This window comes from Diadema antillarum, unplaced genomic scaffold, assembly GCF_040938485.1.
Source record: "Diadema antillarum isolate AM-2024a unplaced genomic scaffold, OU_Dant_1.0 seq00000409_RagTag, whole genome shotgun sequence".
NCBI lineage: Eukaryota > Metazoa > Echinodermata > Echinoidea > Diadematoida > Diadematidae > Diadema > Diadema antillarum.
In genome coordinates, this window is record NW_027271396.1 from 108,802 (window position 1) to 136,564 (window position 27,763).

General features: G+C 39.9%; 1 protein-coding gene across 1 annotated transcript in view; it reads left to right on the top strand.

Annotated features, from left to right (window-relative positions):
* LOC139732287 (centrosomal protein of 162 kDa-like) overlaps window positions 1-27,763 on the top strand; it is a 33,643-nt gene that overhangs the window by 2,526 nt on the left and 3,354 nt on the right. The window contains exons 2-27 of the mRNA XM_071643159.1: window positions 1,201-1,283; window positions 1,748-1,928; window positions 2,133-2,242; window positions 2,851-2,932; window positions 3,520-3,559; window positions 4,316-4,365; window positions 4,839-5,121; window positions 5,830-5,891; window positions 6,200-6,246; window positions 6,752-6,782; window positions 7,263-7,418; window positions 14,426-14,602; window positions 15,455-15,726; window positions 16,640-16,829; window positions 17,081-17,211; window positions 18,064-18,321; window positions 18,880-19,026; window positions 19,748-19,860; window positions 20,570-20,717; window positions 21,172-21,321; window positions 21,751-21,912; window positions 22,648-22,731; window positions 23,404-23,646; window positions 25,657-25,970; window positions 26,548-26,651; window positions 27,323-27,468. Coding sequence (XP_071499260.1) covers window positions 1,218-1,283; window positions 1,748-1,928; window positions 2,133-2,242; window positions 2,851-2,932; window positions 3,520-3,559; window positions 4,316-4,365; window positions 4,839-5,121; window positions 5,830-5,891; window positions 6,200-6,246; window positions 6,752-6,782; window positions 7,263-7,418; window positions 14,426-14,602; window positions 15,455-15,726; window positions 16,640-16,829; window positions 17,081-17,211; window positions 18,064-18,321; window positions 18,880-19,026; window positions 19,748-19,860; window positions 20,570-20,717; window positions 21,172-21,321; window positions 21,751-21,912; window positions 22,648-22,731; window positions 23,404-23,646; window positions 25,657-25,970; window positions 26,548-26,651; window positions 27,323-27,468 — 3,747 coding nt within the window. The 5' untranslated portion in view covers window positions 1,201-1,217. The remainder of the gene's footprint in view (window positions 1-1,200; window positions 1,284-1,747; window positions 1,929-2,132; window positions 2,243-2,850; window positions 2,933-3,519; window positions 3,560-4,315; window positions 4,366-4,838; window positions 5,122-5,829; window positions 5,892-6,199; window positions 6,247-6,751; window positions 6,783-7,262; window positions 7,419-14,425; window positions 14,603-15,454; window positions 15,727-16,639; window positions 16,830-17,080; window positions 17,212-18,063; window positions 18,322-18,879; window positions 19,027-19,747; window positions 19,861-20,569; window positions 20,718-21,171; window positions 21,322-21,750; window positions 21,913-22,647; window positions 22,732-23,403; window positions 23,647-25,656; window positions 25,971-26,547; window positions 26,652-27,322; window positions 27,469-27,763) is intronic.

The window sequence follows — 27,763 nt, forward strand, 5'->3', positions numbered from 1 at the left end:
GTGTAACAAAAAAAATCACAGTGAAAAGTTGCGACAATTTATACCGGTATGTCAGATGTGAGATGAATAAAAAGTGAACAGGGAGCTTCATGAGTCGCTCTCCCTGGGGGCATCATGAGGCTCTCCGGAGGTCTCCTGAGGTGGAGGAGTGCTCATATGGGGGAGCAGGCCTCACGAGCGGGTTTCTCGGACTGACGTTGCTACAAGAGCAATGTGCATTTGCCATTGATTGTAGGCACACTTCAATCTACAATTATGCATTTCTGCGCATATTTTTTATTGTAGAGTGACCAATTACACTGCGTATAAGTACATGATAATGCTTGTCTATTTGTTTTCCCTTTGGCTTAAGCTTCTCTTTCTGTTTTTAGTTAAATCTCGGTTAGCTGGGACTAATAACAAATTATGGCTTTCTTTATGCCTGCTATACAAGACCCTCTCCTCTCCTCTCCATGACATAGTTTTGGTTTGGTCATTGGCAACTAGTCTAGTTCTGAAAACATCCTTTTCTATTCCTCCATCTAAAAGGAAAGAATAATGGAGAGAGAGAGAGATAGAGAGAGAGAGAGATGGATAGATAGAGAATGTGTGTGTGTGTGTTCATCTTTTCTCACAGTCACAGTCACATATAATGTCAACTTGCCAGTGCAGCAGTAGGGCCTGGCCCAATGTAGACCTATGTATGTAGGCAACAATTAGCTAGGACTCGCTAGATTGAGGCACTCACACATTTGGACTATTCTTCAATTAGACCCTAGAGCTTTCCCACTATTAATATCATAGTTTTGAATACCACACCTAACCACACTTGTCTGAATCTGTAATGTGTCTCATGTAACATCCAGAAACAATTGTAGAGGGACTATAATGTTATGTTATTATTATGGCCTTGTAGGATCAGCTAGTAGATATAGGCCATTTGTTTTTGATTGAATTTACACACTGCCACTAATTTACTATTGGCATTACTACTGATAGGAGTGTGCATATGTAGCTCCTGTCTTACTCTTAGTTAAAATTATATACACCAGTGTCTACATCTATACTAGCAACATTGCCCAGCAAGGTACCATCTAGGTTCCAATAACACTCATGACTCCCTGACTGACGGTGACACAATTTCAATGCTCATGAAGCAATTTCTGCATCATTAACCTGACATTTAAACTGTTATCTTCAACATGATGTTTCTTGTTCTAGAAAGGAATAATGCCATCATGCCCCGGGCCCCGAAACTTTCAAGTCGCGACCTGGATGAAGAATTTGAGCGATTCCTCAAGGAGGTGAGACACTTATAATCTTTGATAACCATTTGACTGCACTCCTTTGTAAATTTAGCAAGGAACCTTGTAAAGAGATCAGATATCTGTAAAGAGATCAGATATCTCTTCCTATTATAAGATAACTTTGCTGATTCCAACTCTTTATATTTCTCGGTTTTTATACCGTGGTTTTATATACTGGGAGTCAAAAACCTGATATACGGTAACAAGATGATTGTCATGGTTTTTAGGTCCTTCATACAAGGATTGTTAAGTTCCAGTTTTGTGCTGATACACCAATATACCCACCTACCACAGATTCTTTACTGGGTAGAAAGAAAGTGTGCTTACTTCAAAGATTGTTGATTTAGTTTCCCCATAGGTACTTCCAGTGACAACATGGGAAAGGTTTGGGAGAAAGTAACCTGTCACTTGTCCCTCTCTATTTGAGTTCTTGATCAATAAGTTTTGGACTTGATCCATAGTCACTCTCAGATGACTCCATGGACTTTACTGGCCGAGGAAGAAAGAAGGCAGATGTGAAGAAGAAGAAGGAGGACTCGACTCCATGGTGGATGAAAGATGATGATGATGATCGCTTCAAGATGGGTAGAGGAAAGCAGGCATCAAAATCTGACGATGCTCCTGCCCAAAGCTCAACACCAAGTAAGTTGATATATTGCCTTCTCTGTGTTCACTACTTGTATCTCATCATGGTGGATTTCGTGTACTGATGACAGCACAAATTGTTATTCTAGCATGAAAATGTGTGGGAGCATTCACACAATTTTTCCATCCACATTTGCTATATATCTTGCATTTCATTTCACACTGTGTAATAATTCAAAGCTATGAATGTTTGCTTGTCAGGTGGCATGAAGTGGTTAAAACCCAAGAAGCAGTCGACTCCACTGAGAGAGGTTGAGGAGGAGGAGGAGGAGGCGCTGGATGATGTCATCAAAAAGAAACCATCAGTCAAGGTGAGACTAGTAGACTAGAGAGATGATATCAAGGTGTATCTTACTCAGTAAAAAGTGAAATAGTTTAAAATATTTAAAAAAAAAAGGTTTCTGTTTAGTTTTGTCATGCATTCAAGTTCTCTCATATATAACCTTTGATACCATTTTATTTATCAAGATTCATTCATTCAGTTATTCAGTGCGTGTTGCAGTATGTTCACAAAATTGTAGTGGCTGCTTAAGTAGTGTTGTGAAAGGAACTTCATTAAAAATATGAATATTGACATTATTTAACTGAACAGTTTTCTGTGCTCTGTGATTTAAAAATAGAGTGACCTTTATTTGTGTGTAAATCATATGTGCAGAGGAAGTTGAATGTTCAGAGTTCTGCAATTTCATTAGATTTTATGCTGCATGCAAGATGCCCTTAATGTGAACTATGAGTTCACACAAAGGTTTACAGAATCTCTCCTATGTTAGTGGTTGGGGAATGTTCTTCCAAGATGTTTGTTTAGACATACATGTAGTATGTGGCATTGACGAAGTGTATGAAATATCTAGAAATTTTCCATGATGTCCAGAAAATTGTGTATCTGTATTTCCTTTTTTTTTCTCTTCCACCTGCAAAGAGTGAAGATGAAGGAAAGTTTGAGAGAAAAGGTGCTGATCCTGGAGCTCAAAGACAGATTAGCAGAGACAGCCTTGAGAATGGTAACAAACAAACAACTCCAGTGCTCTATAAAATACAGGTGTATTATATTGCAAGTTATACAATGTACATGTTAGTGAAAATAGGTGTGATTCTGTGTTTGTAGTCAGATTGCTTTCATTCACTTTTTTAACCTATCAAATTTTACTTGGCATGAAAATGTTTGTATACTCTCTTTGGCACTATGTATTTGAGTGTAAACAGAATGTCTGGAATGTAACAGTCCCAATCCAATTAAGTTACTGTATATAGCCACTCTAAAATTTCCATGCCTTCTTTCATGACTTTTTTTTTCAGTAAGAGTTTTTTGTTGTGAAATACCAAATTTCCTGAGTAGGAGACCCAATGTTTGAATAACGATGAGTGCAAAAAAAAAAATTGTGGTTGTGACCAATGCAGAGAGCAGATCATTTTCCTATGTAAGTATGTTTTTAAAACAGATTGGTGGTGCCATTGCAAGGATACATGAGGCAAAAATAACACTGTTACCTTGTGTAAGGATGTCCTGGAACCTGAGAAGAGAGACATTGTGCAGGCTGTATACATATTAAGCTGTTCTAAAAGTCTTCCTTCTCTCTCCTCCTTGTAGATGATCTTGATGTTAAGATGCAGGACAGTCGGAAGAGGAGGTAACAGATTCGTAATAATCTTTTGATTTGGTACTGTTTTTCAGTTTACATTTGTTGGAAGATCTCATCGAGGTACTGTGTGTGAGTCGTGTTAATTGTGATAGACCACAAATATATTGATTATGTACATTCCAACCAGTTTTTTGACTGAAGTTAGCAGTCATTCTAGGTGAGAGAGTCAGGTGTTGATTTCTGAACACTCTAAGTCAGTGGATGAGATGGGTCAGATGCCCTTGAGTCTGCATGCTAACATCACATGTACAAGTGTATGGACACCATATCTATATCATAAAGTTTTTTAATGTGGATTGGAATCAACAGAGAAACATACTATGGTAATCTGTACTCTGGTAAAATAAAGTAAAAAAAAATCTTGCAAAATGCAAACATGTGTTTTGATCTGACAGTTAATAGATTATTGATTGAATTGACTGTTTTTGACTATTCTCTGAATAGTGGGTGGTCTGATCATCAAGACTTCTGAAAAAAAACTGTCAGTAATATGTATTTTATTTTTTTACTCCCTGGCCCATGAAACAATACAAATTGCTCGATATGAGCTTCAGACTCTCCTGATTTTGCAAGCACAGTTACTGAAATGGAACAAATTAATTCAACATTCTTTTGTTAAGTGCCTTCCTTTCATTTGGTTGTATAAAGCTGATGGTATCACGTTCATAAGATGTTTGTGACTTGTACTGTATACTATTCAATCATTGTGTTGAAATGCAGCTTTCTCTTCCCTCACCAATGCAGTGGTGTGCTCCCAGAGCAAGCTAGCTTTGAGGATACCTACAGCCAGTCAGGTAGATTTTGTTTTTGTTTTTTCTGTCCAGTGCCAATCAAAAATTTACAGAGTGGATGTACTTTATTACTGTAATGATGTTTCCATTGCTAATGTTCCTATCAGTGTATCACAGACATGATGCACACAACCTAAGTGTTTGTATTATTTTTCTTTTCCTATTTAAGAAAGTCATGTTGTGCTTCCTCCTTTTTTTTTCATAAAAGTTCAGGATTTGCGACATATTCCTGTAAAGTATTTTGGGGGCATTTTAATCATTGCTCTGCTGAACAATTGTTTTGTTTCTGTCTCCATTAAAACAAATAATAATAATAATATTTTAGCATGTTCTTATCAAAGCAGTGAATAAAGGTTTATGTATTTTCTAGTCTCTATTCATGAACTATCTAGTATAAGATACATAGCCATTTCATTGTGTTATTTTCTGTCATTGATCTGTTCTGGTAAATTGTCTCTTTTTGAATGTCATCTTAGAGCCATCAGGGGGCCTGACCACACCAGGTTCTACCGGTCAGGACTATCTGGGAGGTCTGACCACACCAGGTTCTACCGGTCAGGACTATCTGGAGGGTCTGACCACACCCGGCTCCACCGGACCTGGAGCTGAGACCTTGGAGGAGATGGCAGACAAGGCTCGCTTCTTCAAGGAGCTGGAGGAGAAAGGAGGCAGCCTTATTGACTACAGCCGTCTGAACCGAGAGGCTGATCTCTCAGGGACCATGGGTACCATGGCAACACTACCATCAGCTTACATGGGGTAAGGGGTCATTACTTAGCCCCAACAGGTCAGGTGGATATATGGTCTGACCTTTTCCAATGTCACTAGATGTACAAGCTCTGTTCAGAGTGAGAAGAAATTGGTTGACGTGATGTTGTAGGAAATCACAGAGACCTTTCTTGTTGCAGTTTATGTAAAAAAAAAACTGTTCTAATATTTGTGTGTGTGTGTATGTCTATATGTGTGACGTCAGTGTTTCAAGCTGATTGCCAGTTGAATAATTAGAAGCACTTATGGAAGAAACCACATGTTCTGCCAACATGCTTTCAAGCAGGGGCATACGTGAACATGAATATACCAGGGCTTGACATTACAGAATTGTAGCTATGTCACTACTGGTCTGTTCCAGCCTCTAAAATATTTGAATGTGAAATTTTGGTGGCCCCAAATAAAAGGAAATATAAAAATTTATCTTTAATTCTAGCCGCCCTATGAGGTCACCAAAAGAAAACCTCCTTTTTTTCCTTTCAAATTTGGTGACCCGACATCACATTTTAGTAGCCCTCTACCACCGGCCTTTCGCTAATTTCAAGCCCTGATTATATGTTATGTCTCTGTACCATTTTTATTACAATTAGACTAACTCTGTTTCAATTGAAAGTGGCCTATAGTGCCATGATGAAATGAATTGTGCATACATGTACAGAGATATTATTCTTCACAATATTCTTTTGTGTCATTCTACAGGTCTCCTGAGGACACAGGGCCTCAAGACAAGAAGCTTGCTGATCTAGTCAAGGATGATCCAGGTAGCTTCCAAAGTTCCTCTTTTCCTCCCCCCTTCCCCTTTCTATGAAGTAGATATATGTTTACACGAAATAACATAGGTGGGACTGGATAAAAATAGACTGTGCTGTATGTCATCAGCAGATGTGTGATGTTTCTCTATGGAAGGAGTAACCTATGTTTATGTGTGTGATGATCATCTGTTTGACACCATCACCACTGTCATGTGTGGCCCATGTCTAGTATTTCATAAAAAAGGGTAGATATGGCTGTTTTAGTTTTGACTCCATGTATCTGTAATTCACTTTTTTTTTCTCTGGTTGATATCCAGAGCCTGCTGTTGAGACACCTCCCAAGCCAGCAGTGCAGAATAAGAAGGTAATCAATATTGTGACTTTTACCATTGTTCATTGTAGATATTAAAGGGCATTGGTGCCTTGAAGATGGAATGTTTAACCTTGTCATATTGGATGTCCCTAGACAAGATCATACTAGGTGTATTGTTAGATCATCTCTTTGAGTCAGTGTCATCCAGACATATCCTAGTAAAGTTACTTCTGTCCAAAATATGGAGTTATTATGCAAGTGATCCCAGACAGCCGTACAAGACCTGTGGTGACCAGTATAGCTCTACTACTTGTTGTTAGATTTAAGAGTAAAAGTAATTAGTACATTCAGTATGCTGTGTGATGCACTGTGATAGATACTTGGCTTTGAAAATTCATGATACTAATGCCATGTAATAAAATTTGAGTCAAATGTGTTGCAGGATTAAAGTTATTTGCTGATGGTACAAATGTAGCTGTTCCTCAGTGCAAAAAAAAACCCAACAAACAAACTGGCAGGCCTTGTGTGAACATATGTTTCGTTTTTTCCCCTCCAGGGAACGAAAGGACCCAGCATGTTGTCCAAAGGTAAAGCTTGCCAAGGGCTACATTATCAACTTGCACATCTATGTTTGTTAATTTGTTTGTTGTGTGTTTTAGTGGTTCTTTTTCAGAGTCATGTATTACTAACAAAGATATGACATAATGATATTGTAAGTTATTTGCCTGTCGTCTCATGATGCACAGCAGACAAATTCTTACAACTTTTGTCAATTTTATGGACAAATGAATTAGATATCAAATCTTGAAAATTAACATTAGACACGATGTGCTAGGAACTACAAATATTATCATAAGGTAGGTTTGCTTTGCACCATTTTCAAAGTTGTTATATCAAAAAATGGCAGTTGAAAAGAGATAGACAAGCATGTCTTGCTATAAAATTGATATTAGACATTTCCGTGTGTATACCTGTATGTATTTCAGCAGAGAGTGTTGTGTCCGCTTTTTATTGACTTTGCATTTTACATGTCAATTTTTTGAAACTTTTTTCCTATCATTGCCCAGTGGCTTTACTGGACACTGCAGATTCTACACTCAGCCCAGTGAAACAACCCCACCGTGATGCTTCCCCACCATCAGGGGGCCAGGGAGATGCTGCCCCTACCACCCCTGGAGGTTTCTTAGCATCAGGTACAACAGGAAAGGCATTGGAGTCAAGAGGTAAGATTCCATCATACACTTGAAAAAAATGCCAGGTTTGTTTGTTTGTTTGTTTGTTTGTTTGTTTGTTTTGTGTGTGTGTGTGTGTGTGTGTTTCATTTTGTGTAGTGAGTTGTATGTACTATATCTGTTGAATTTTTTACATTTGCATGACATCAAAGATTGTAAAGCAGAGTGAGAAAATATTTTGCAACTATTTTTCATGGTTTGCTAAGATGTTCAGAGACCAGGGTCTGTACAGTTTAAGGAAAATACTTGATGATGAAAAAGTATTTGATGTCACATGTTAAAGGGACTGTGCAGTACTGGTTGAGGTGGGGATTCAGGTTTATAACATTCCTAAGTGAGATAATGAGAAACCTCTTATGAAATATGAAAGAGCATGTAATTTGAAGAAGGATTCAACGTTTATTTGATGAAAATTGGTTTTCAAACGGCTGAGATTTCCAAAAAAAATTGATAATTATAAAAGGCGACAGGCCATGCTTTTTATTAGGATCTCTTTGTTTGACCTTGTTTTTGGATATCTCAGCCATTTCAAAACAGATTTTCATCTAATAAACTTTCGATACCCCTTAGAATTGCATGCTCTTTGACATCTCATAGAGTGGTTTCTGAATATTTCACAAAACGTTGAAAGCTAAATCCCCACCTCAACCAGAACTGTACACACCCTTTAAACTTCTCAAAATTGCGAAGAAATTCAAGGCAGAGGATGATTCTATGAGGTTGAGACTTTACCTGCAGAGCAACAGTCAAAATGTGGATTAGTACCAATTTTTTAACTATCTGTATGAAGTTAGAGTCAGGAAACTTTGTTTGGCAGTATTGTATAAGTTTATTAAACAAATAATAAACGGGGACAATTAAAGGAGGGGGGGGGGAAGCAATTTATAGTGCACTCCAGTTGTAAAAGCACACGGTTATGATGAAATTCCAGTTACAACAAAATAAAAATCCAGGTCGCAAAATTATCAGCTCTATGCTTTTTGTCCCCGCCGAACGAGTTCGATCCGGGGACTATGAAACGGGCTCCGTATGTGTGTGTGTCCATGTGTGTGTCCGTGTGTGCGTCCGTGTGTGATCAAAATGTTCAATTTGCTACTTCTCTGTCATTTATGAGCCAATTTTGATTCTGTTTGCTTTATATGATAGCACTACATGGGAGCTTTGAAACTTCTACACAGAATTTCAGTTGTGACCTTTGACCTTAACCTTTGACCTATATTGTACGTTTTGCTACAAAATACTAATCCTTCGCCATTTCTAACCCGATTTTGATTCCGTTTGCTTTATGTGATGGCACTAGGTGAGGGCTTCAAAACTTCTACACAGAATTTTGACCTTTGACTTCTTTGACCTTTGACCTTGATTTTTGACCTATATTGTACATTTTGCTACAAAATGCTACTCCTTCGCCATTTCTAACCCGATTTCGATTCCGTGTGCTCTATGTGATGCACTAGGTGAGGGCTTCAAAACTTCTACACAGAAATTTGACCTTTGACTTCTTTGACCTTTGACCTTTGACCTTGATTTTTGACCTGTATTGTACATTTTGCTACAAAATGCCACTCCTTCGCCATTTCTAACCCGATTTCGATTCCATTTGCTTTATGTGATGGCACTGGGTGAGGGCTTCAAAACTTGTACACAAAATTTTGACCTTTGACTTCTTTGACCTTTGACCTTGATTTTTGACCTATATGTGACCCGCTACAATAAAAGGATCCTAAAGTCGCTGACAGGTGAGCCGAGAAAATCTAGTTTGAAATCAGATTACTAAAATCTGTCAAAACGTTCGGATTTCTGTTTTAACTGCAGGGAAATGAGGCAAAACCAGATTTAAGGCTGTACACAATTTGTGTATTTTATATCGTAATTTCGTGAGAGATTACGTCATATATGAGATCCCGCTAGTGCGCGCGCCACTCAATTCGTTAGTCGCCGCCATCTTGCTAACACGCGAATTTCTGTGCTCGGAAAATTCGCCGGAATTGCACTTGAATATTCAAGTTTTCGTTCGAGTTGGATCGACGTAATAGCGAAAGTTACCTCAACGGGAGGTTTTGCCAGGTTTTTTCTGGTTTTAACGATCATTCTTCAGCTGAACAGCAACGGAATTTATGTCTTCGACCAACGTTCCAAACGTGGGCGGCGCAGCCGCACCACCGCTGCTGACAGCAGTCGCGTCCCCGGCAGCCACCGGCGGGGGTCGCGGAGACCAGCACGCACAAGAGTGCAAGCAGAAAACTGCGACAGCCAAAGGTAAAACGCCTACTAGAGCCGGCAAGGCAGGTACTAGTAATAGTACTACTACAACAAGCAGTGCTAACCCTAGCGGTAGTACCGGTGCAAGCAAAACAGTGAAACCACCTGCCAAACTGGCCTGTAAAGTTTCAACTTTGGAAGATAGACTCGGCAAGCTTGAAGGCCAATTAGCTGTGGTTGTTCAATTTGTGGAGGCACAGTCGGCAAAGCAGACACCAGCCCGTGAAGGCGGTGGCAATGGAAAGAGTATCAGGACTCGTTCTGAATACTCCCCTTCAGACTCGGCAGATACTGACTGCCATTATGATGATGAATATGCGGCACCATTTCTGGGCCGAGATATGGATGAAAACTCTGTGATTATCCAACCAGGTCAAGGGGATAGTCGTGATGACAAATTTGATATTGAAGAAGGCGAAGTTCCCCCTTCTGTAGTGGAGAAAGTGCCAAACATTGCAGCCAAATTTGCTGTGGCTGAGGAAGTTGGTCCCCCCATTGACCCAGAAATTGCTAAGTCTACAGCCTACCTTCTGACCCACCAGCTCGAGCCCAAAGTGGTAGATGAAACGATCACTAAATACCCCATTCCCAGCAACTGTGAGCTGGTGGATGTGCCGAAAGTCAACCAAAGAATCTGGAATGGGCTACCTGCCTTTTCAAAGACACGAGACCTCAAATTTCAGAGACTCCAAAAGAATCTCACGAGAGGCATCAATGCCTACATACATACAGTGTCGGCACAGGATATCACTGAACAGCAACAAGATGCACTAGCACTTCTGTGCAGTGCGAATTTCGAGCTAAATTCCTTGCGTAAGGAATTCATGAAACCAGACATTGGTTATCAATTCCAGCATCTCTGCAAGCCCTCTACCCCGGTCTCCAAATTCCTTTTTGGTGACGACCTGGGAAGGCAAATGAAAGACATAAGAGATGAACAAAAAGCAACTGAGGGTGTCCTCAGGAGTGAGCATAGCAGACAATACAAAAAGCAGCGTTTCAGCCCATATGACTATGGCAGGAGTGCATATGCCAAGGGCAGGAGCAAGATTACATCAGGAAGCTCAAATTTGCCCCAACAGTACCGCGACGCGGGCTGGACTACTTCTCGTGCAAGTACAAGTGATGTCACTAGGCCTACAGGTGCAAAAGGACCGTGGACTGGAGCTACCAGCCATGCTTTTTTAGGCCAGCGCCCCAAGGGGAGGGGGAAGCCGTCGGCTCCCCACACCTTCACACATCCCAGCCAGCACCAACCGCACTGCGGCAGCAAGCAGGGCTCAGGGATGAAGAGAGCACGATAACCTCCAGTTCAACTGACGAGGTAAACATGACATCTGATTCTAGTGATTATGCAAAGCTATGTCATAATAATGTAGAACCTATGGTAGGAGGTCGACTGAAGCAATTCCTCCCAAAGTGGCGCAAAATTACTTCAGACCCACATGTGCTAAATGCTGTAAGTGGTTACAGGCTTGAATTCAGTAAAGAGATGGGTGCACCATCTAGAACTAAACCCCCTTACCTTTTTCGGTGTGATAAAGCCGAAGAGGCTGATATTGATCTTGAAATTTCTAAACTCCATGACAAGGGAGTAATCGAACCGTGCCAGATGGAAACTGGAGAATTCGTGTCTAATATTTTTACACGGCCTAAAAAAGACGGGGGTACACGCGTTATTCTAGACCTGTCTGATCTCAACAAATATCTCCAGTACCAGCATTTTAAGATGGAAAATATCCATACTGCTATTGAACTCATTTCAGAAAATAGCTTCTTAGCTTCAGTCGACCTTCGGGACGCGTACTATACAGTACCTGTGCACCCAACACACAGGAAGTTCTTAAAGTTCTCCTGGAAAAATCAACTTTGGCAATTCAAAGTACTGCCTAATGGCCTGAGCACGGCGCCAAGGTTATTCACTAAACTACTGAAACCTGTATTCACATTACTGAGAGAGCAAGGGCATGTAGTAATTGGATACCTTGACGATGTACTCATTATTGGAGAAAGTGAGAATCAAACATTGCAAACGGTTTTTGAAACCACTAGCATCCTTGCACAACTTGGGTTCTTGGTACACCCAGAAAAATCAGTACTATGCCCCACTCAAGAAATACAATTTCTTGGTTTCATTCTCAATACTCAGGCCATGACAATTCGACTGCCTGATAACAAATCAGAGGAAATGCAGTCCTTGTGCACTGAACTTATGCAAATGGCAAACCCCAGTATCAGGCAGGTGGCTAGAATTATCGGGAAAATGGTAGCATCATTTCCCGCAGTCCAGTATGGACAGCTCTATTACAGGGCTTTAGAAAGGGACAAAATCAAAGCACTCAAAATGAATAAGGGGCATTTTGACAGAAAAATGAGCCTATCTTTGGAAGCAAAACAAGAGCTGCAATGGTGGACAGACAATGTGCAGTCTACTTTCTCACCCTTACGACACCCTAAACCTATGCTCGAATTGTGCACGGATGCCAGTGGCAAAGGCTGGGGGGCATCTGATCATACCACCCATACAGGGGGTAGATGGAATGAAGACGAGCTGCAAAAAGCCAGGGAGAATAAGATTAATTATCTGGAGACCCTGGCTGCTGGCATGGGACTCAAGTCCTTCTGTTCTAATTCACAAAACATTCATGTTTTGTTACGGCTAGATAACAGTACTGCTGTTGCGTACATTAACAACATGGGAGGCATTACATCCCTTGACTGTGATCGGGCAGCCCGAGAGATTTGGCAGTGGTGCGAAACTCGTAAAATTTGGGTCACTGCAGCACACTTGCCAGGAAAGCTGAATGTGGAGGCAGACCGCATGTCTAGAATTTTCAATGACCGCACAGTTTTCCAAGAAATAACTTCACGTTTTGGGACACCAGAAATAGACCTATTTGCCTCCAGACTTAACAAGCAGGTAGAGAACTATGTCACATGGTTGCCCGACCCACATGCCAAGGCTGTTGATGCCTTTACTCTCGATTGGGGAAAGTGGTACTTTTACGCATTTCCTCCTTTCTGCTTAGTTGCTAAGTGCATTCAAAAAATCAAATCTGATAATGCAACTGCGATACTAGTAGTCCCAAAATGGCCAAGCCAGCCATGGTTTCCTCTCCTAAACAGGATGATGAATGAGGAACCACTTGTTATTCATAGGAGTGAATCCTTACTAACATTGCCAGTTTCTAACACTCCTCACCCACTAAACACTCAGATTGATCTTCTTGCTTGCAGGTTCTGTGCAAGCCCTTCAGAGATGCGGGATTGAAAGCACGGATAACTGCTGTAATGGCCTCCTCTTGGAGAAAAGGGACTAAAAAACAGTATGCAGTGTACATAAACAAATGGAAAGCATTTTGTGACAAAAAATGCAGCAACTACTTGTACTCGGATGTTCAAGCTATCCTGGAATTCCTGAGTGACATTTTCTTCGATAAAGGGGCAGGTTACAGTGTCATAAACTTAGCACGGAGTGCTCTATCTTCATTTGTGATTCTTCGAGATACTATGTTTACAGTTGGAAACCATCCCTTTATCCAGAGGTTTATGAAGGGAGTCTTTCAGCTACGCCCACCCAAGCCTAGATACATGGAAATGTGGGACGTTAACCTTGTTTTCAATTTTCTTCGTTCTTGGTCCCCAGCGCACATTTTGGACCTGAAAAAATTGACGCTTAAATTGTGTGTGATTATTGCATTAATCTCAGCACAAAGGATTCAATCATTACACTATCTAAGCTTGGATGGTATGGTGTTAAGAGATAATGCAGTCACCTTTCACCTTCATGATCTCCTAAAACAGAGCAAGCCTGGAAATTACTCACACAGTGTCAAGCTCCAGGCATACCCGCCAGACAGGAGACTTTGTGTAGTCAGGTACTTGCAGGAATACATCAGCAGGACCCGCAGAATCAGAGCTAGTGAACGGTACCTTTTTATTAGCTACAAGAAACCGTATCACAGGGTATCATCTCAAACAATCGCTCGCTGGATTAAGGAGGTTTTGGAGGCTGCGGGTATTGATACAGAGATCTACAAGGCGCACTCTACTCGGGCAGCGTCTACCTCCGCAGCCAATAAGGAAAATTCCCAGTATCCAAAATACTTGCGCAAGCCGGTTGGGCCAACGAAAGAACCTTTCGCAAGTACTACAACAAGCCCTGTCCTGCTGAGAAAACCTTTGTAGAAACAATTATCAAAAAATAGACTGTGAAGCCCTAAGATTTGGGCAGACATGTCTTGAACTGCCTGAACTTGTGAACTCTTGGAGACACAATATCTCTGCAGCATTCAACCTGAATGAGATTTGCAATGGAACCTCTTGTAAGGTATGCTTCCTACCCCTTTTCGGGGGGGTTGCCTCGAGAATGTAACCACTGGCTTTGAAATCTCATATATGACGTAATCTCTCACGAAATTACGATATAAAATGGAAGATTAAACGAGAACTTACAGTTTGAAGTTTAATATTAATTTTATGAGTAATTGGAGGGTGAGATTACGTCCCACCTCACCCTCCCCCAAATTTCAAACGGTAACTTAATCTCTCGTTATCTTCCTACATCAGTGGTCACATTCTTGCTTCTAATATTGAGTGGCGCGCGCACTAGCGGGATCTCATATATGACGTAATCTCACCCTCCAATTACTCATAAAATTAATATTAAACTTCAAACGGTAAGTTCTCGTTTAATCTTCCATTTTCTTATATATATTTGCTGTCTCTTTCCTAAGGACTGAGCACTGGTACGACAAGTGAGCTGGAAGCACTGCAGGCTATACTGAGGGAAGCAGCAGACACGCCCACTCTCCATCTCCTTGACAACATCAATGACTCTGTCACCAAGGCAACCAGAGAGCGCACAGTGGAGGATATCATAAATGAGGTCAACGAAGGAAGGAGGGCAAGCAGTAAGTTTGATACGAGGATGTACAATAAACACTCAGCTATGTGAGCTATGTAATGTGATATTCATGATGTAAATCTGCTACCAGGCAAATCTGCTACCAGGCATTTTAAGTTATGAAAAACGTTTAGCAAAGCAGAACAGAAGCCAACAACAATAACAACAACAATAAAGACCAGTTGAGAATAGACATAGAAGTCTGTACTTTGTTAATTTTCGTATATAACTCTTTCTTACACAACTTTGTTCATACTTCGAATGTATTGCATGCATCAGATGTGAAAGTGTGGGACTAATGCAGCTTGATGTTATACGTACTTGCAGTGTGTAAGAAGTCCAAGAGTGTAGCATGGTGAATCAAATGTGATTTTCAAATATACACAATGTACCTATCCTATGCAAAGAGGGCAACAACATTATTTGCCTTATTTTGTGATCTATTCTGTTGATGACTAAGGTTACTCCATTTTCTGTTTTTTTAAGTGTTGATCTTTTCAACCAACAATTCATTACATGCTCCTATAAATTGGAAAAATGGCCCATTTGCCTCTATCAGAGTATCTAGTGTGCTATCCCAAATGAAACCCTTTTTTTAATGAGATTTCGACAAACATGTCTGTACCTAGGAAAAGCTGCTTGTGGAACTGTTCTAGAATGATGAGCAGTGTTGGCTGTCAAGCCTAAAAGGCATCCATTCTAGCTTGGTTATCTTTGTGTAAGAGAGTGCCCATAGACAGTAATGACATGACTGGGTAATAATTCTCTAAATTTATGGAAATACCTACTGCAGTGCTCCTGATCATGTGAGTCCTTTTGAAGTGGACCCAAAGTTTTTTATTTTATTTCTCTCTGACAGACCACGGTCAAGATGGTGTGAGGGGTTTTGACCTCCATCCGGTCAGTGCTCTGTCCAGTGATAATGCAGAGCAGAGAGGTTTTGACCTTCAACCAGCCAATCAAGACAGCCACTCTGGATCACATGACCAGGAGGGTGACGATGAGGATGAGGGAGTGGGTGGGACCAGGGGGTTCATGTTGAGCCCTGTGGGTGTAGGACAAGAAATGAGAGGCTTTGCTCTTGAGCCAGCTTCACCAGTCTCCAGGGGATTCGACCTTCAGCCTGCCACTGTGAGTGGATGACTGTGGTGTGGTTTATTCTAACTTTCAAACATTGCTAGCATTTTCACTTCTCATGAACCATTATAAGGTCAAGTAAACAATCTCAGCATGTTATCTTTAGAATAAAAGTGATTTGTATGCCATGATAGAAAACAAACCACATACCCATTGTGGTATTTGACTAGCATTTGATGTGTGTGGGAAGAATTTTGAACACCCAACTTAGCAACAAATATGCAAATTTTCGAGCATTGTTTGACAGAAGGTTTTAATTATTTTAAATGAAATTAACTGCGATCCAGAATGTGATTGAGAAGGGTTTGCAACGGTAGTGGAAATGTTAATGATCACACTGTACAACCTAGCCAAGAACCAGTGTATGTACAATGCAAATTGCATACAACAAATGTATTTCACTGTGAGTGTCTGTGCAATGTGATGCAAACACTCTCCTCATTATGACCCCCATGCTTCTGTTAGGTAGTAATGAGTCTTTAGATGAAAGTTTTGACAAGTGTAACTTTTATTGAACAATTTGAAAGAATAAATGGGCAATATGTGTGCATGTCATGACAATCTGAAGACATGGAATAGAAAAGTTAATGACCTGGTAGTGTGGGATGACTGTGTGTTGCAAAGGTTGGCCCAATTATTGGGGATGAATTATGTATAGAAGTGTAATTATGCAGCTTACATTCAGCTGAAAAATCTTGACTGGAGTTGAATGTTACCCATGAGTTTACGCTTCAGTTTTGGCTGTTGTAGTAGGCCTGCACTAGTCACAGTTTTCGAGTGAAGATCGATTCAATCTGGCAGGCATGGTTCTCCATGCTACTGGTCTTTAAAGATGGAGATTAGAATAGAATGTTGCAGTACGTATTGTGGATAAACAGTATGAACATATTATGTTTATCTGTGACAGGCTGAAGACTTGGACTCCCTTAGGCCTGAGTTTCAGCTACCCTCCCCAGCCAAGGGGCAGGGCAAGAGGCGCAGCCCATCTAAGCCCAAGGGCCGCTATGCTCACATCAGGAGCTCTGGCTATGGGAAACCCAAGTCTGCTGCCAAGTCCAAATGGTCACCTGCTGAAATTGGCAAGCAAAAGGTCAAAGGTTAGCAAATGATATCATCTTTAGAAAATAATCCTATCATTGTGAATTCATTTGCAGTCAATTTAACATTTTCTGGTTTTTTATATGACATTTTGTTCAATTATTTAACTTTTTTTGTAGTCAAATGCAGCCCCGTGGAGCTGTAAAATACCATCAAAATATAGATTTGCATTTCCATGTTTTGTATGGTTTTGCCTCATATCATCCTATATGATTCATGTCTGCTGTGGTTTGCTTCGCTTTTTACACAGGCTCAGAGGTCCCTAAACGTAACGGCCAAGATGACAGGTCACAGCGCCATCTATTGGCCTCTGTGGAATCCTTTGCCTCGTATCTACAAGAGCAGTTTGGAGACACTTTAAGGAAAACGCCACCTCTGAAGGTATTTCATTTAACTTTTTGAATATATTTAGGATTAAAAGTTGTGCAATACACCCCACAGGTAGAAGGATCAGTTTATTTGACATGATGGAAATGTGATTATCCAGCGGGAGTGGCAATAGTTTAGTCTCCTATCTCAGCAGTGAAACATCCCCTTCACTCTGTCAGATATCTGAACAGTGATAGATCCCCTTCACTCTGTCAGATATCTGAACAGTGATAGATCCCCTTCACTCTGTTAGATATCTGAACAGTGATAGATTCCCTTCACTCTGTCAGATATCTGAACAGTGATAGATTCCCTTCACTCTGTCAGATATCTGAACAGTGATAGATCCCCTTCACTCTGTCAAATATCTGAACAGTGATAGATTCCCTTCACTCTGTCAGATATCTGAGCAGTGATAGATCCCCTTCACTCTGTCAGATATCTGAACAGTGATAGATCCCCTTCACTCTGTCAAATATCTGAACAGTGATAGATCCCCTTCACTCTGTCAGATATCTGAGCAGTGATAGATCCCCTTCACTCTGTCAGATATCTGAACAGTGATAGATCCCCTTCACTCTGTCAGATATCTGAACAGTGATAGATCCCCAACGACAAGTGCCTGCGAGGAATTCCTTGTCTGAAAACTACTGCAGCAGTATTCAGGATATATTTTTCATGGGACAAATTGAAATCAATTTCTAAAAAGAAGAGGTTTAATCAAGAGAGATTTTAGGTTGAAGATATAAAGTGACATCCAATGGAGGTTTGTAAAAAGATCTGCAGTTATGATAAATGCTCAGTTGTCAAATAAATGTGTTCAAGAGTGTTTCCTGTGCAACTGTGCTCCACACACTTCCATAGAAATCTTCAGAGGAACCTATCCTTTCAGCCAGCATGCGTGAAGCCAAGTTCCAATCTCTGTCTCGAGAGAGGGCTCTAGTTGCTGAGGTCAATGAATGGCAGCAACAGTGGCAAGAGGAACGACGTCTCAACGCCAAGATGAAGGCAGAGATCGCCGACATCCGTAGGGAGTTTGCTCGTAAGGAAGAGGAACTACGGCTGACCCATGAGAAGGAAATCTTTCAGCTGAAACAGGACAACTATGTCTTACTGGCCAAAGTGAGTTGAGCACCAAGATGCTGCATTGACTATTGAAACACACTGGCAACATTCAGGTCATAATCTAAATGAGTTGTATATGATATCAGGATTTGGGGGCATTTGCTCCATCCACATGTGGATGTACTAGTGTACAGTGTATGGATTTACTGTGCTAACATTTGCTACAAGATGAAAAAGATCACACATATGATATCATACACTGTAGTAGTCTTCTCATCCAGCAGTAACTACGCAGATACTTTAAAAATTCATAACTTTTGAAGGGATTGTCCAATTTTGCCCAAACTTTCACTGATGTGTTCTGCTAATATTGTTGCATTCACTCAATCCACATGTGTAAGAAGGTCGACTTGTCCTTTAAGTTCTACAAATTTCTATGACTGCTTGAAGAGTGTTATGTCTTCATAAATCACTATAAACATGAGGATACAGGTCACATGTAAAATTTTAAATAGACTTTATCAAATTTTTCAGGATAAAAAGAAGGCATGAAATTGAAGGAGAGATAAAGTAAGGTACTATCATTCCTTTTTTTATTTTATTTTGTCTTTGAAGCTGAACAGTCAAGAAGATCAGGACAAAGTTCGGAGGAGGGAGCTTGTCTCTGGTAAGACTCCGGAGGGCACCAGTCAAGAAGAACAGATAAGGTTGATGCAGAGAGAGATAGTCCAGCAGGAGACTCTACTGCAGGGCTACCAGCAGGTAAGGTGATTTCATGGAGGGACTTCAATGATTGACTTTTTAGAGTGGGCAATCATTGCTTATAGTGACACTAGTCTGAGAAAGATTGATATCAGATATCATATGACATTGCCTAGTAGTTGTCACTGCTTACTTTATGACTTGCCTGTAGAAAAATTGGGATATATTTGTAACATAAATGTGACATGAAACCCCTAGTTCTCACTAACACATTATCAGAGAATGTATTTTCTTTTCTATCATTTACATGGATTGGGAAAGTCAATTTGTAGAAAGTTATATGCTATTTTTGAAGTTTGGTGTCTGCTCTTTCAAATCTGCAAATGACTACAATGTCCTATGACTTTTTGGTGATTGTGTAATGCAAGTTCATGTATGATACTGTGTAATGAATTTCTTATCATTATTTTCATATGTACACATTAAATGACAGAAGGTAAATTCATTGCTGTGTGCATATGTTTATGTGCCTGCTTGTGCACTGAGACTTGTATGAACAGATAAGTGAGTGTTTGAGTGTACATAATCATATGTGTATGCATCTACTGGCATCAGTATTAATTTTTACTGGATGTTACATAGCGTATGGTCAAGTTTCTGGAAGTTTATGTGATAAGTATTAAGAAACTTCTTTCTGGTGATGTTTTACAAGAGCAGGCGGATATATTTCATAAGACACCTTTGCATTGTTTATGTTTTGATGCTTGGCATGTTGGAGCAGGAAAATGAGCGTCTGTACGGCGAGGCTAAAAAGTTACAGACAAACAACCGAGAGAATGAGGAGAGGATGTTCAGAGAAAACCAACGTCTGCAGACAGAAGTTGGTAATCTGAGGTATGTTTTATCAGCTCCTTCTTATCCCTTCTGTGTAAGATGTGTTCATTAGCATTCGATATGAGTAATTCATGGACATACAACCTTCTAAATAATTTCATGTATCTGTGCTGTGAGCTTTTATTTAATGTTTAAGACAATTTTAACAATGTGAAGTCCCCATTACTGGCCTTTTTACTAAGCCTTAATGGTGGATTTAATCCATCGAGGGCGAGGTGATATTGCTCTAACATGCATTTCCCCTAAAGAACTGCCAGGACATGTCTGCAATGGGTTTATAAAAACTATAGGGATATTAAGTTGCACCATTACCTGTGGTAGTCATCAACAGGGTATCTAATGGGCACTTCACACAGAAAAGCATAAAGGATGATGAAATACATATAATGCATGCAGATCTGCTTTGTAACAAGTGCAGACACATTCTTGATTTGAAAGGTATACGACAGTAAAGGTTTTCTGGACAGTAACTTTTCTATCCTTCAGGACATGCAGAAAACTATAAATAATTTTACCTTCTGTCACCTTTTTTAAAGCGTAGTAGTAGCATAAGTGAACCGTCAGATCATAACGAATGAATCAAACTTTATCTCAAAGATTTGAAGTTGTTATGCTTCTCCAGATGTCAATGTGTATAAGTCACTTGTGTCACTTGGCTAATACTAGGGTGAAAGGTCACATACATAGTGTCTGTATATTTCATATGAAGGGAACTGAATGAGATGAAGGATAGAGCCCTGAGGAATAAAGGGATCATCACAGGACCAAAGATACAGCAGGAAATAGCAGCAGGACACACAGCAGTCCTTGGGGCAGGGAAGATAGCTGAGCTTCAGGCTGAAATCAAGGAGCATGAGGTGATGTATGACAATGACTTCCCTTCCTGTATTCACTTTGTTTGTTTGGAAAACCAGCAGGACAGGAAGTCAGAAAACTTGGTATGGGAGAAAGAGTACAGTGCACTCCTGTTATAACGAAATTCCAGTTACAACGAAATTAAAATTCAGGCTGCAACATTATTTACTCTATGTGTTTCTATTCTTTAGTTGTTCGGTTATTTATAACCAAATTTCGATATAACAAAAGAAAATTGACGGTCCCGAGGACTTGGTTATAACTTTACAATAGTCCACTACATTTGCATTCTACCTGCTACAGATAGGGAGCCAGTGGAGGTTGTTGAGTGTGGTGCTGGTTTGTCTTGTTGCTCTCTCTGTGATTCTTGCTGCTATGTTTTGTACTCATTGAAGTTTTGCACTCTTAGATGAAATTGTCACTCATGTAAGATATTGGATGTGATATTTGCTGAAGGTTCGGGAGGCATCCTTGAGGTCAGAGGTCAAGAGACTGACCCAGGGTCAGAAGGAGCTGGAGGAACACATCGAGGGTTTGGTCAGGGAGAAAACTAGGCAGCAGGAGAGGCTTGACCAGCTGAGAAATGGACACCAGACAGATTTTCAGGTCAGTACAGTCTTTTGACCTTTAACCCCTTGACTCATGCTTCTCGTAGTATAAGGAATGGCACTTCACTCTGTATACTTTACTTGCCAGTCGACAGGAGTCAAGAAACTAAATGTGGAACAGGAAATAAATGGTCTTATCAGTGGGACTGTAGTATATGTGCACTGGAGAATGGGTTTACTAACTTACGCTGAGAAGCAAAGTTGTTTTGATTGAATTAGAAACATCAATCAGCGAGCCGTGGCAAGGCTGATGATTAGCGCATGGGTTCATAAGATTAATATGCCATGAGAGTTGTACTGAGAATATGAAGTTGTAGCTTCCATTTTGTCTGACAGTGCTCCCCTTCCATGTGTATGTAAACTGTGTTAGAGTTATTAATTCTCTCATTACTTCTTCTCTCTTACATACCAAAACATGTACTAATAGGATCTTCAGGTGAAGTACCAGAGAGAGATTGAATCCCTGCAAAAGAAGATTCGATGGTACGGTGAGAATCAGGAACTCCTGGACCGGGATTCAGCAGCACTGAGAGAAAAGGATGCAGAGATCGCTGACCTCAAGGAGAAGCTAAAGAAGGGAGGCTCCCAGGTGAGATGATGAGCATTCTGTGTCTTGCAACAACAACAACAACAACAACATCAACAACAACAACAACAACAACAACAACAACAACAACAACAACAACTACTACTACTGCTACTGCTGCTGCTGCTGCTGCTGCTGCTGCTGCTGCTACTACTACTACTACTACTACATCAACAAGAGCCACAACAACGACAACGAAAAGGAGGTTGCAGGGTCTTGTTGCCCCAAAGGATGATTCATACATTGGAGGCATTTAGATATAGTTTCTGAAGTACTTCATGCATCATTAACCTGTTCAGGACGGTTTGATTTTGCTACAACACACATGTCCCATAGACATTTGCCCAAGTATAATCGGGACTCACCCTCAATGGTTTAATGCACATTTGATGGAAATGTTTCAAGGTTTCAGCATTGACAAAAGTGTTCAGATATTGACTAACATTTTCTAATAGTACAGGTGTACATTTCTTTATCCTTTTTTTAGGACTGTTGTTTATTTCTCAGTTATTTGTGAATCCTAGTGACAATTATTATATATTATAAGGTAAGGCCACCAATTCTGATCGTGTCTTGAGCTATCCATGGTGTGTTCTGTGGTTTGATGACCTCATGATTCCATCATATGGATGTAGTCTGTGATAGGACTGTGAGAAGTCCGAGCCTAGGGAGATAGGTAAGTGAGGCATTCTTTATTTCAGTTTGAGCAATGATGCCTTTTCCCAATCATTTACCCAGGGTAACAGTAAGACTAGTGAGGCCCAGAGACGTGCCAAGGAGAGAGCTGCAGATGCCAAGAAAATTCAGGATCTAGAAAGACAGGTATTTAATAGTCCATTTTAATGTTTCCTTGTGTGATTTGTCACGTTGATACATACTGAGTGCAAACTGATTACTCAATCAATCATTGAAGAATTGTTAAAATTAATCTAAGCTTGCAAAATGAGCTGTTTGAGGATACTTGGAATTTTATTGCCAGCAAAAGAGAAAATTCTCTCTAAATCGTGTTCAAAATGGAGGAATTTGTAAAGATTGCATTTATTTTCTGTGCTACGTATGAATTATAATATTCATTATCTGTAGCAGAAGCTCTATTCTGTATGGGTAATGCATTGACAGAGATGCCAACTGTCATTTTTTTGCAGTATTTACAAAATTGTATTACTGTGTTTTGCCCAAAATTCTACAAGTTTCATAGAAAATTCCTAGTTTTCTAATTCAATTGCTGCACTTGTCAATTGCAGGAAGAGTAAAAATACTGTTTTTCACTCAAAATATGTTTTTTGTTTGTTTTTTCAGCCATCAGAATTCAGCAATGCCATTTATAAGGTTGACATCCCTGCACTGAACTCACACTGTCAAAACATCACATTCCATATTCAGCAGAAAGTTATCACTAAACTATTTCAGAGCAATCGTGCATGATGATTTTCTGAACTCTTTTAAAATGGATGCAAGTTAATGCTCTATTGATAATGGATGTGACCCTGTCAGGTTCGGGAAATGAATGACATCATCCGGCGGCGTCATCCAAACTCCCTCCCCGCACTCATCTATGCAGCAGCCTCGAGTTCCTCCTCTGACCCCAAGGGACAACAGGGGTCATTGGAGGGTCAACCAAGGTCAATCACCTTTCTGGAAGATAAGGTCAAACGGCTGGAGAGGGAGCTGGAAGGAAAAGAGGAAGAGGGTCGGAGAGGACTGAGGGTGGTGGAACAGAAGTTTAATGCCATGAAGGTATTGCAACTGATCATTGATAAATTGCACTTAATCTACATAAAGAGACACTGAATATTCAGTGTGTGAGTTATGGGTATAGCCAGTGATAAAAGTTGGCACACATACTCAGATGGGATGCCATGAAGGTGTGTATGGGGATAGCAAGCCTCCTTACCGGGGTTGATGTTGCGTGATTAACCTGTTCTTTTGGAACCTGGTATACCAGGTTCCCGAATTGTAGACAAGAGTGCCTGCATTAATGGCCTAGATTCATGTTAATTTGTGTTATACTTCCCAGAAAAATAGCTTTGATTGAACGATTAGAGTTTCTTCTGTCAGCAATTGTTCTGTTTCCAAAGGAAAACTGTATATATTACAGTAAACCTTTTCCAATGTAGTCTGCACTTGTTTTGATATAAAACTCGTATGAAGCCATACGCAGCAATCAAGGTGGAGCTCAGGTAGATTTCTGTGTTCGCTGACCCCCTCAGGTGCCTTGTTTTGTGTAGAACAAAAGAGTCTGTGAGCCCATCAGTGCACATGCTCTTCATACCTTGCACCTGATTGATATTTTCATTGTTTTATGGCACGTGCAGTGCAAGCGTGACAAATGTACAGTTATAATTTCTAAATAGTAATGTTGTGTGGTGAGAGAATGAGAATTTGTACGTGTCTGTATGTGTTTATGTGTTCGTGTGTTTGAGAGTCACTTATTGGATGTGATGAAGAGATGATTGTGTGTATGTGTTTGTGAGAGTACCTGTATTTGTGCGTGCGTGTATAAAGTGCGTGTATAAAGTGCGTGTATGATTGTAAGAGAGAGGGAGGGGGAAGATGTGAATAGAATGTGTGGAAAGGAAGTAAGCGCATGGGTCTCTTTTATTCAGTTTATTCGTCACGTACAGTGTGTTGAATGTAGTGAATGTAATAGATTTTATAATGAATGATGTTGTAAATGTCAATTGGTGTTTTTTTTTTTAATAGTGATGAATGATTTGAAAATTGTAAATACTTTCTTTTTTAATCAAATTTGTATTGTAGTAATATGTCTTTGTGAACAAATGTTGCAATTCAGCCTTTTGGCTGCGAGAACATTTACTATACACACGTGTATGTAGTTGACCGTGGGAAGGGGATACATGTACCACTTGACTGCTTTCGCACAGGTGAATTACCAACCTCTCCGTTTTCTGTTGACTAGCAAAAGAATTTCTTTTTGGGACTTTGGGGGCTCTCAGAGAATTGCAGGAGGAACGGGTTAACTTGTGTGTAATAGAAAGTTAGATTTCTGATTATGTACTGTTTTCTCATTGAGATGATGTTCTTTAAATTCCACCCCCTTTTTAAATTTATCATGGTTTATGCTTTTGCTAATTTGTGTTACCGAGTTTTTTTCAGCATGTATGAGAAATTGTATCCAGGTTGTTTGTTTGTTTTTTCATACATCATATGCCTTCCCTACATTTGTCATAGAGCAATGATTGCACATTTCAGGTCATTTTAGATGAGAGCAGAGAACCCCTTGGGTGCAATAGTCTAGAACAACATATTTTTATTTCATAGTGAACTTATCTTCATTATTTCATACTAGTGCATTATATATTTCTGTTTGCTCGTTTTATTGTATGGTGACATGACAATGATGTTTTGTTTTGTTTTTAATCCTACCATTGCTAATTTCATATCCTCTCAAACAGCATTTCAAGGCTGCCCGGTAAACTATTTGGCTGTCATTATCATTAGACCATTAACCTCTCCTTCAAATAAGGCAACAGCATCTACCCGTTATAAATAAATGGAACAACTTAGTAGGAAGCAAAACCTTATGATTTTCCACCTTGCTGGAGAATCCGTAATTTTGACACAAGCTATTCTTTATATGTGTGTTGTGTGCTTTCTCTTGATGAAATTGATCTTTTTGTCCTTCCTGTATTAACAATAAGAATGACATGATCATGAGACATTGCTATCATTCAATTTGGGTTTTTTTTCACACCATTTCACATCCAATAATTTTTGTGGATGAAGGTGAGATACGAGGATCGCATCAGTACTCTGGAGTCACAGCTGGAGGAGACTGTAGCCAGGAGACAGCTCTCATATCACCCTCACACCAGTCTCACAGCTCTAGAGAAGGAGTTAGAGGGAGTCAAGGAGAGAAGCAGGAGGCAGCTACAGGAGGCCGAGAGGGAGAATGGGGAGCTAAGGAGGAAGCTAGCAAAGGCTGTCTCTACAGCAATGACTGGAGGAGAAGGAGGAGAAGGAGGAGGAGGGAAGGAAGGAGAGAGCAAGAAAGGAGGAGTGGACAAAGGCCTTCAGGCAAAGCTGGCCCACCATGAATTGTGAGTAATTGTGCTTTTAGCTTTGTTTGCCATCATAGACAGCCCAAGAGTATAACAAAACCGTGATATCTGGAATACAAGATGCATTTCAAGCTGAGTAGATCTAAACATTCCTCATGCTGCACGAGCTTTACATTTCATCGACATATATTATTTATATTATCTACACCTTTTTTCCAGTAAGCCTGCTTCTGTGTACGCTGTTATTTTTGCATACAGATATTTTTGCGACTGAGGAGGTCACAGACATTTTCGCGAGATGTTGTTTACACAAATTGACACAGAGGCCTTCATATGCCCACTAATACCTAAGGGCATGGTGACATGTTGGCGTGTTGTTAAATTCATGGTCCAACTGTGATTCGTGTATTCAAGAACATTAAACCCTGGCAAAAATAACAGCTTTACATTACATTACATTATTTGATGTTAGCATTATTTATCTCTGCGTGCATAAAATGTATAGCATTTTCAATTCACGCCATCATGCCTAGCCAGTTAAAAGGTGCTTTTCTTTTAGTAATCCATTTTTGTGCCATGTGTCATGTATAAATTGTCTTTTTCTTGTTATCTTCAGAGAGCTAGCAGCCAAGAATAAAGAGTTGGAGTTGCTGCGATCCACAGTGGACAAGTTGATGGAGGAGAGATTTAGAGCTTGGAGTACAGGAGAGGGCAATAAAGGTTTATATTCCTACGAACTCTAGAAAAGAAACATGACCACATCTAATATAATGAAATAATGTAAAAGTGGGTATTTTTCGCATGAGTAATTTTTCACATTTGACCGGGTGAGATGAGTTTCATGTGTTTTTAATTCTGCGGAATCAAGACATCAACTACAGAAACATACAGTAAGCAAAAATAATTTCGCACTTTTATATTTTGGGCTAGTTTATGGTTGCACGAAATGCACAAATATTTCAATATTATGAAAATTTCTACTGTTACAGATTGCCTGTTTTGCTACCTAGTGTAATTTGACAGCATGAGACAGTCAACTCATATCAGTCCAATGACTGCACAGTGATAATACTGAACACATTACCCCATACAGGGAGTTCTTTGAATGGTCATAGTGGGTCAAAGCATAACTACATTTGAGTGCTTGCAGTGATTTGAATATCAATGAGTCTTTCAATCTGACATCAGGTCAGGACTGTCAAAGAGTAATCTTTTATTTTAAAGTCTCTGAAGTGTTTCTTGTGTAAAATGCCTTGCATGTCTTTTTCATAGAATGTCGCTAATATCACATATTTTAATAAAGACTAACAGTTTTCTTTCTGTCTACCACTGTCAAGCAGTTCACATTGCTGTCAATCATACATTTTTGGAACATATGTTTATCTTATCAGGAAAGACGAAGAAGTCAAGGAAGCAGGATGGGAAATCTGAGGGGAATGGAGAGAAGGTGACAGGCAGTAAACCCTACATTCCTGAGAACTTTGCTGGTTCCCACATATCAGATGTACTCATGGAGAATGAGAGACTCAAACACCAGGTATGGCACAATACTGCATCCTCTTTAAAAGCCAGGAGCTGCCAACTTTGGAGCTTGGAGCAAGATTCCGGTACCAGACTTCAAAATATCAATGTATAAGCTACCTGCAGTACATGTATCATCAACCTGATCAACTAGACATTATCCAGTGTTGGTCAGTTGCTTGCCTTGAATTCAGCTTAATTTTCATTTAAAATGAAGGCATTTTGTGTTATTAGATAACCACTGTGTTCAGTGATAGAGATTTTTTTTTTTCTTTTCACTATTGCATTATTGGTCTGATGTTCGAACTCTA